Here is a 10,080-nt window from a genome sequence, read left to right as displayed (position 1 = left end):
ACTCTCTTATATTTAAATGTTCATTTGCTATTTCATCTAGGGTTTGAGAGTAACGAAATTTCTATTCTCTGTATGTCCTGTACATGTGGCAGAATTGACAAATAAAGTTGACTTTGACTTTGAGATATTTGAGGTTGTGCTGAAAATAATGGTGCCAAATAAGGCAAGAAAAACATATTTTAAAGGTGAAATATAGAGGTAAAATCAAAAATAGTCAAGAATGGCCAATTATACCCTGGACCACAGAGGGTTAAATTTGAAAACGGTTTTAAAAAAAAACATCCCCATTCTAAAATGTCATGTGACAATCTGATTCATGAAGAGTGATGATGTCACAAGGACATGTGATGATGTCACAAGGACATGTGAGGATGTCACAAGCACATGCCTTTGAGCCTTTGAAGTTTTTCTATAAATAGGGGTCAGGAGCAGCAAGTTTTAGTCAGTTTGTTCGCAGCCTTCAAACGTTCGACCAGAGCTATATTTGAAAGTATTTGTAAACCTCTTCAGAGTCACTGAAATTTTTTTTAAACGTTCTCACCAATTCACTGAGCAAACAAACACATTTCAGTCAAGATGACTTTCACCTCAAATCATCTTGAAATATGTAAAGGGACCCTTTTGGGAGGTCACTACAAGGTCGAGGGTTTCCTTGAAGAAGGGGGCTTTGGTATTGTAACCAAATGTTGCAATACAAAAACCAACAAAGTCGTTGCTATTAAAGTCAACAAGAGCGACCCTGAAATTCTGCAACAGGCGAAAATGGAAATTTACATACTGGAGAAGCTGCGAGGCTTGGATGCAGATAGATGCAACATTGTTAAATGGAATGACTTTTTCATCGACAGTGACCGCATCTGCTTAAATTTTGAACTCCTCGATGAAAGCCTGTGGCAGTACATGCGGTACCGGAGGAACCGGGTTCTCCCAGTAACAGAAATCAGGCCAGTGTTATTTCAGCTCGCAAATGCCCTGTCCCACCTGGGTTCTTTGGGAATAGTGCATGCTGACCTCAAACCTGGAAACATAATGGTTGTGGACCGCTATGAGTGTCCCATCAAAGTCAAACTTACAGACTTTGGTTTTGCATGTCCCGCATCTACAGTGATTCCTGGTGACTGTGTGGGGACGGTTGGTTATAAAGCACCTGAGGTTATGATTGGTAGTCTATTTAATGAAGCAATAGACATGTGGTCCCTGGGGCTGGTAGCTGTGGAGCTTGCTACTGGGTATCCTTTCTACCCTGGGAGAAATGATTATGATGTTTTGAAATTCATCATACAGACCCAGGGACAGCCACCAGATCATGTTTTAGACTCTGGCTTTTACACTGATAACTATTTCATAAAAGACAACTACAACGGACAACACTGGACATTTAAGACCGAAAGACAATTTCAAGATGAGACAGGTTGTCAGTCCAAGGACACTCGATGCATAAAACTTAAGTGCCTCGATGACCTTGAACAACTACTGAAGATAAGGGGGTGTTGGGAAAAAATCCAAAATGTATTTGTCAGCCTAATCAAAGAGATGTTAGCATTGGATCCAAACCAGCGCATAACACCCTCGGAGGTTCTCCACCACCCCTTTTTCAATCCTGGCCTCTCTAAGAGTTCTCCCTGCACTGACATGAGTAGCACAGGGGGACAAAACCTTGTGGTCTCTCAGCAGCCTTCTAGTTGCAAAAGAGAAGAATCACAGAAAATCAGCTGCAGTTCCCAAACCTCAGAAGAATTTTCTCAACAAGAATACGTCAACGCATCAGCCAACACATCCTCCTCTATAGATGATCTTGAAATATCTAAAGGGACCTTTTTGGGAGGTCACTACGAGGTCGAGGGTTTCCTTGGAGAAGGGGGCTTTGGTATTGTAACCAAATGTTGCAATACAAAAACCAACGAATTTGTTGCTATCAAAGTCAACAAAAATAACCCTGAAATTCTGCAACAGGCAAAAATGGAAATTCTCATCCTGGAGCAGCTGCGAGGCTTGGATGCAGATAGATGCAACATTGTTCAATGGAACGACTTTTTCATCGACGGTGACCGCATCTGCTTAAATTTTGAACTCCTTGACCAAAGCCTGTGGGACTACATAGAGGACCCGGAAAACCAGGGTCTCCCCATAAGCGAAATCAGGCCAATTTTACATCAACTCACAAATGCCCTGTCCCACCTGGGTTCTGTGGGAATAGTGCATGCTGACCTCAAACCTGGAAACATAATGGTTGTGGACTGCTATGAGTGTCCCATCAAAGTCAAACTTATAGACTTTGGCATTGCATGTCCCGCATCTACAGTGATTCCTGGTGACTGTGTGGGGACGGTTGGTTATAAAGCACCTGAGGTTATGATTGGTAGTCTATTTAATGAAGCAATAGACATGTGGTCCCTGGGGCTGGTAGCTGTGGAGCTTGCTACTGGGTATCCTTTCTACCCTGGGAGAAATGATTATGATGTTTTGAAATTCATCATACAGACCCAGGGACAGCCACCAGATCATGTTTTAGACTCTGGCTTTTACACTGATAACTATTTCATAAAAGACAACTACAATGGACAACGCTGGACATTTAAGACCGAAAGACAATTTCAAGATGAAACAGATTATCAGTCCAACGACACTCGATCCATAAAACTTAAGTGCCTCGATGACCTTGGACTAATGCTGAGTATAATGTGGGGCTGGGAAAAAATCCAAAATGTATTTGTCAGCCTAATCAAAGAGATGTTAGCATTGGATCCAAACCAGCGCATAACACCCTCGGAGGTTCTCCACCACCCCTTTTTCAATCCTGGCCTCTCTAAGAGTTCTCCCTGCACTGACATGAGTAGCACAGGGGGACAAAACCTTGTGGTCTCTCAGCAGCCTTCTAGTTGCAAAAGAGAAGAATCACAGAAAATCAGCTGCAGTTCCCAATACTCAGAAGAATTTTCTCAACAAGAATACGTCAACGCATCAGCCAACACATCCTCCTCTATAGATGATCTTGAAATATCTAAAGGGACCCTTTTGGGAGGTCACTACGAGGTCGAGGGTTTCCTTGGAGAAGGGGGCTTTGGTATTGTAACCAAATGTTGCAATACAAAAACCAACAAAGTTGTTGCTATTAAAGTCAACAAAAATAACCCTAAAATTCTCCAACAGGCAAAAATGGAAATTCTCATCCTGGAGCAGCTGCGAGGCTTGGATGCAGATAGATGCAACATTGTTCAATGGAACGACTTTTTCATCGACGGTGACCGCATCTGCTTAAATTTTGAACTCCTTGACCAAAGCCTGTGGGACTACATAGAGGACCCGGAAAACCAGGGTCTCCCCATAAGCGAAATCAGGCCAATTTTACATCAACTCACAAATGCCTTGTCCCACCTGGGTTCTTTGGGAATAGTGCATGCTGACCTCAAACCTGGAAACATAATGGTTGTGGACCGCTATGAGTGTCCCATCAAAGTCAAACTTATAGACTTTGGCATTGCATGTCCCGCATCTACAGTGATTCCTGGTGACTGTGTGGGGACGGTTGGTTATAAAGCACCTGAGGTTATGATTGGTAGTCTATTTAATGAAGCAATAGACATGTGGTCCCTGGGGCTGGTAGCTGTGGAGCTTGCTACTGGGTATCCTTTCTACCCTGGGAGAAATGATTATGATGTTTTGAAATTCATCATACAGACCCAGGGACAGCCACCAGATCATGTTTTAGACTCTGGCTTTTACACTGATAACTATTTCATAAAAGACAACTACAACGGACAACACTGGACATTTAAGACCGAAAGACAATTTCAAGATGAAACAGATTATCAGTCCAACGACACTCGATCCATAAAACTTAAGTGCCTCGATGACCTTGGACTAATGCTGAGTATAATGTGGGGCAAGGAAAAAATCCAAAATGTATTTGTCAGCCTAATCAAAGAGATGTTAGCATTGGATCCAAACCAGCGCATAACACCCTCGGAGGTTCTCCACCACCCCTTTTTCAGTCCTGGCCTCTCTAAGAGTTCTCCCTGACATGAGTAGCAAACGGGGACCAAACCTTGTGGTCTCTCAGCAGCCTTCAAAACAGAAAGATCATAGAGAATCAATCTCCAGCATTGCTTCAACCACGGACAAAAATGACAAAAACACAAACAGGGATTGTAAAAAGCCATTAACAGCAGATTACATTGCAAGAATTAATTAAGCTGCTCCAATAATGATCACTTTGGCTTTTTTGTCTTTTTTAATTTTCACTCCCCCCACCCCAACCAGTCGCGACAGATGGCTGTCCCTTTAAGAGCCTGGTTCTGTCGAAGGTTTCTTCCTTTTAGAAGGGAGTTTTTCCTTCCCACTGTCGCTCATTGCTTGCTCATAGGGAATCACTTGATTGTTGAGGTGGCCAAAACTCTAGGGGAACTAGCAATTCTTGTGAAAATTGAAAAGGGAAAAAAAGCCTAAAAACATAAAAACAACTGATGAATATGTTCTTGAACTAAGGCACAATTTTGCTTAAAATCCATTAAGTAATCTCTGTGTCAAGTTCTTACCAATATTCAAAGCGGAGCAGCGGACAACTTACCATTACATCAGTCCTTCAATCAGACATAATTTGATCCAAATTGGAAATAAACTGGATGTTTATTAAATAAACCAGCTTTAAGCATCATCTAATTGTTGTTTGTAACTCTTTTTAAATATAGTGCTAACCTTTAGCCTCCTAGTAGACATACATGTTTTATAAATGGGAAAATCCTCTTTTCTTTAGAAAAGTTAAGCTCTGACCTTGAAGTCAAGGTCCCTGAGATTTAAACCTTACAGAGATTTTTAGTAAATGCTACCATGGTATTAATTAAAAAATTCTACATTGTCTCGTTCTTGAGCTATTGCATTCACAAACTTGGGTGTCCACAGCGCCCCGCCATATACCAGACTCAAAAGATTATGAGGTAGGTGTTTTGTTTTTGTTTGTTTGTTTTTTAAGTTTTTTCATAAAGATTACAACATAAAAATAACACAATTGGGAATATTATTGTCATTTTTGAAAACACTATTTTGATGTTATCTAATGCAGTGCAAAAAATAAATAACTAAATTGATAACTGGCACTGAGTCTTCTGTGTGCACACATTCTGCATCAACACACAGGGAGACACTGAGACTTCAGAAATTTTTCACTGTGTTTGTCTATACAGCCACAACTTTCAGATTTTTCACAAACAAGCAGCATGGATTTTGTCCTCATCATTTCAGCTAGAAGTACTTTATAAGGGGGTCTTTCAAGTGAACATTGAACAGGTACAGGTGCTTGAAATCCTTGAAAATGCTCGTTCAGGAGTTAGGCCTTTTTCATACAATCCCCCCATTTTCAAAGGCTCAAATTGGATTGAACAAGCAAGTTTTTTTGTTAATAATTGACCGTTTGGAGTGTAGAACTCATAGATATCAAATGTTGTTTCCTCCCTTGCGAGGCCTTTACTGTATCTGCCTTCAGTTCTGGTTGCTTTGCACTGTGAAGCTATTTGAAAGTATTTGTCAAAGAACAATGAGCACTAGATATCCACTAGATGGTGTTATAGTAAAACACAAGCATAACCCTCACTTAGACAATTTTACCTGATACACAGTTTGTGACCATGTATTTACTCTTCTGGCACTTTGCCTTCACAATTTTGTATTAATTTCACTACCTTTTGGCATGATCACCTTTTAATTTGTTTCTCACATTTGTGACAAAGACACTGCACTGGAGGCAAACAAGACTGTGTAAATACATTCAGCAAGTTGGATTAGTTTCCAGTTTCTGCTGAATACAAGCAAAAACCAGTCACTTCAGAAAGATGTTCAGAATAAAATCTGTAAAACTGCCAAAGAGCAGCACGTGAAGGTAACCGACATGAAGATAACAACAGGGTAACAAATGCAAGTGAATATGAGCATCTTTTTATTTCGCAGCCTTCCGTAAAGACGCTGAAACACACACTGTAAAAAAAATCCGTAAAAATACAGTACTATCTACAGTATAAACGTGAAGGAATTTTCCGTATTAGTCATTTACAGGTATTTTTCTGTATTTCTCAACTACTGCAATGCATTCTTTCAGGCTTCATCTGGATTTTGGACTCTGAAGTTGGAGAAACTGTCTTCAAATTTCTGTGGTAAGTATTAAAACTCATGTTTCCTTTTATCAAAATAATATTTTTCAAAAGACTCTGCGTTTTTATTTAGAAAGAATTGTTAATTTATTTGTTAACTGGTTTCGGCTGTCTCCAGACAAGTCAGGAATATTTTGCTGACTCATTTTTAAAAAAATAATTGTTATTTAGGTTTAACATGACTTAAGCTTTATTTTAGTTAATGTTAAAATAATTTTTACTGTGATACCACCAGTTTTGCCCTTCAGTGGCTGAACCAGTTTTCATAAATATTATAGTTAGCTGTCTGTGTCTCTCTGGGTATTACACAGCTGTGACTGCTAACTAGCTAATTAGCGAAAGTCAGCGATGTGGATAACTGGGGAAAGTGAGAACTTATGGTCCTAGAAATTATTCTAGGACTCTCATAAGTACTGTATCAATACCCATGTTTTACAGTTGGCTCTACTGTACACTTTAAAGGGTTTCGGGCAAAGTTACACTAACCCTAGTTTAACCCTCAGACCTTCCTGGCTGAAGCTAGCAAATGCTAATGTAGCATTAGCTTTTGCTGATGATACTTTAGCAGCACTCTGATTTGGGCTGCTAAAGTAAATACTTTTAGCTAGCTGACCAGCATAGATTATTTCGGTGGTTAACAGACTGTAGTGGTAATATTATTGAAAGTATAGTTTCACCTCACCACATGTCTATTTTGTAGCACATAGAAATGTTTAGTTAATATTTATAGACAGACACATTTTCCCTGTAACTGTGTTTTTACTCCAGCATTTGTTGAAAATGTAATTTATGAAATGTTGAGCAGCATTTCTAGTATGTGGAATACTTTTGTCACCCCACTGTGCAAATATGATTAAATACTAATAATTATTACTAAAAAAAATTCAATAATAAATCAATAATAACTATTTCTTGATTGAACTATAATGTAAGCGCAGTGCTGGTGTGCAGGGGCTTTATATGCCTTGTCTATATCAAGCTTTTAGCCAAATATAAGCAGAGATATTTGTATCTTTCTTAAAAATCCAGATCCTTACAGATTATTTGAGAAATGGTTCAACAGCTATCACTACTTGACTCTAAGTCCTGCAGTGGAAAAATATCCCTTATTTCACCTTTGATCACACACTTTGGTTTTCCAGTGCAGAGCAATGAAAGACTTCACCAAGTGAAAAAAAAGATGAAGATACAAGCTGGTAATGATCCAGAGCAGCTGGTCTCAGGAAATGAAGAAAAACCCTGACCACCTTCTCTACAAACACAAGGTGAGTTTAATGTTGTGGTTGATTTCGTTTTTCAAGGTACCGGTATGTATGTTACTTTAATTATAAACTGCTTTTGTTGCAACAGAATGGTGTTATGTGTATGCAACTACGTGAATTATAATCCTTTGTAGGGCTGTGTGATATGACCAAAATCTCACATCCCAATATAAGACATTTCTCTCCTGATAACGATATATATCACAAAATAGTGCATTTTCTGTAAATTCTGTGATTCTCGGGCAACTCGACTTATGTGAAGTGTTTTCAGTTGGGCGTCGTGTACCTGGAGTCGAGTGTTTTGACCGATGCATGAAACGATACATTTTTAGACATGAGTTTAAACGGCTGCCATTTTCTTTCTGAGTATTTATTTCACGGCGTGCTGCGAGGAAAAGCCTGTTCTAACGTTTGAGTCTAAGGATTATTTTGAGCATTTTCATTAATGAAGTGAATGTAATTCAGTAATCAAAGGTGTTTGGCTATAACTGACTACATGTGTATACTGTATCATAAGTGGACAGACATGGATGTAAACCACACCTTAACCATTTGGCTGAGGCAAAACTACCACAAGGCAGTGATTCTAACTAAAAGGTACTATGGATATTATTACATGTGAACATATAGTTAAATATGACATTTTTTGTTTGTCGGGTGTCCTGTTTGAAGAAAACACTTGGTAGCCACTTGAATGAATGTAAATAAACAGATTTACATGAGGGCAACCTGATTTTAAGGAAATAAAAATGCTCAAATTTGAAAGCTTGTGAGTTATTTTGTTCATGTATCAGCTGTTTAGTAGTTTTATGACAAGATGGATGCTGTCATTATATTTTAGTATAGTTTTAGAGTTGAGGAGAATAAAAGAATATTTAACATTAATTGTACCAATGTTGTTGTGTACGAAGCACAAATTAATTTAAGTTTTAATTTATGAATTTTTGAGTACATGGTGTACTAGGTTGTAATTGCATAGAAATGTACGTTCAAGGATATAAAGAACTATATTTAATGAGTTACAGTGAAAAGAAGTGCTTGGAAATAGTAATATAAACAGAAATTTCAAATTTTCTATTTACGGAAAATATCAGTTAATGATACAGAAAATATACTGTGAATAAACGGAATCTTCCGTTTTATAGCTGAAGGAAATGTCCGTAAATAGTACAGAGAGTATACTGTAAATCTACAGAATTTTCCGTTTTATCGTTTACAGAAAAGTCCGTCAAACTTCCGTAAAAAAACAGAAAATGTACTGGCAGAAAATTACCAGGACATTTTCCGTTTTTCTACGGAATATTTTTTTACAGTGTGGTTTGGAGCTTAGGAGGCTTAATAACAACAGGCATGAATGAAGACAGATCAGAACAGCTGTTTGATCACAGCATCCAGTACCAACACAATCATCCACACTCAAGAGCCTGTTGGCTTCAGAGTCAGCAGCTGAATGTCTAAAATATCAAATGTCATTTTTGGTCCATCAGCTACAGCATGAACTGCTTAAAGTGAGAAGCAGCCTGAAGCCCGACAGATTCATCTTTCCAGACTGAAAATATCTCAGAGTGAACCGAGTGGTGCGTTTTCAGGGTGATCTCACAAAGTCAAATCCCTTTAATGATGTTCTGTCCTGTCTTCCTCTATCAAAAGCACACAAACACTATAAAACATTGTTTCGGTGCTTTGGGGTTTTGTTTTCTACACAGAGGTATAGCACGACTAGACCCTAAAGGCAGGCTGCTCACCTACAACCAGCTCACGAACATCTTTCCAATGGAGCTCGCTGCCTTTCTCGTGGATGAGGGTCACTGTGATCCTCCGCTGGATCCCCTGCAGCAAACATAACAGGAGCTCAGGATCACAGTGAGCACAGCTAGAGCAACATTACGCTTTAAAAGAAGATATTCAACTGTGTACAAAGGAAGCAGTTACCACTGTGTGAGTAATAAGGAAACAACATGTGCACCAATCCTGTACCTGGTGCAGCAGGTAGGTACCATGACAGGGCAGGCCTCCACTGTGATCCACGATGGCTGGGATGTACCTGTGCATGGAGGGAGGAGGTGACACAACATCCCAACTTATAATATTCTTCCTGGAGATCATTTTTATGGTTCCTTTAAAGCTTGTGCGTGAATATAACACTCCAGGTGGATACTCACTCTCCAGTGGGCTCCAGCTCGCTGATCTCAAACCAGACCAGCAGGTCGTACTTGCTGACACACTGACCCAGGTTGGATTTGGTGATGGTGTTCAACTTGGAGGCTGCAACTGGCACACACACACACACACGCACACACACACACGCACACGCACACACGCACACACACACACACACTCAACGTTAACAAGTGGGAATTTTTCTGGATTTAAGAGAAGGTGAATAAAAGTGAGCAGTATTTACTACATGCTTTGGGTGACTAAATGGAGGATGGATAGGTGACATGAAAACACTACTGACCCTTTATACTGAGCCAATAGCTCACACACTTCTATTAAATCTGTCTAAAGAGCCAGTAATCACAGAGGATAGATACTGGAAGAAAACTGAAATGTTAGGAGGAACTAAATCACACATTACAACACCAGTGGCAGCACCCTGCTGTCTCACACATCGGGATCACGGTCCTGTTGAAGCGGGATAATTGCTAAAGCTCACAGTTGCATTCCTCTATACT

At 39.5% G+C, this 10,080-nt stretch overlaps 2 protein-coding genes across 2 annotated transcripts; one reads left to right on the top strand and one right to left on the bottom strand.

Annotated features, from left to right (window-relative positions):
• The first annotated feature begins 576 nt into the window (after positions 1 to 576).
• LOC146661702 (uncharacterized) lies at positions 577 to 4,020 on the top strand. The gene has a single exon (XM_085419498.1). The coding sequence runs from the start codon at positions 577 to 579 to the stop codon at positions 4,018 to 4,020; it is 3,444 nt and encodes a 1,147-aa protein (XP_085275624.1).
• Positions 4,021 to 9,121: 5,101 nt separating this feature from the next.
• Positions 9,122 to 10,017, bottom strand: LOC146661701 (kinesin-like protein KIF1B). The gene is made up of 4 exons (XM_085419497.1): positions 10,014 to 10,017; positions 9,565 to 9,673; positions 9,380 to 9,446; positions 9,122 to 9,232 (listed from the first exon to the last, which is right to left on the bottom strand). Exons 1-4 carry the CDS (start codon positions 10,015 to 10,017, stop codon positions 9,122 to 9,124), a joined length of 291 nt encoding a protein of 96 aa, XP_085275623.1.
• Between the last annotated feature and the right edge of the window lie 63 nt (positions 10,018 to 10,080).

This window comes from Rhamphochromis longiceps, linkage group LG9 (genome assembly GCF_057381845.1).
Source record: "Rhamphochromis longiceps isolate RC_006_pf linkage group LG9, R_longiceps_female_GT1.1, whole genome shotgun sequence".
In the NCBI taxonomy this organism is placed as follows: domain Eukaryota; kingdom Metazoa; phylum Chordata; class Actinopteri; order Cichliformes; family Cichlidae; genus Rhamphochromis; species Rhamphochromis longiceps.
This window is presented reverse-complemented; position numbering and strand designations above follow the sequence as displayed.

Excerpts from the sequence above, each read along its gene's own strand:
- LOC146661702 (XM_085419498.1), top strand. The coding sequence starts at position 577 with ATGACTTTCACCTCAAATCATCTTGAAATATGTAAAGGGACCCTTTTG.
- LOC146661701 (XM_085419497.1), bottom strand. Across the intron at positions 9,447-9,564 it reads GAGCTGGAGCCCACTGGAGA|GTACATCCCAGCCATCGTGG; the intron begins GTGAGTATCCAC and ends CTCCATGCACAG. Across the intron at positions 9,233-9,379 it reads GTACCTACCTGCTGCACCAG|GGGATCCAGCGGAGGATCAC; the intron begins GTACAGGATTGG and ends TGTTTGCTGCAG.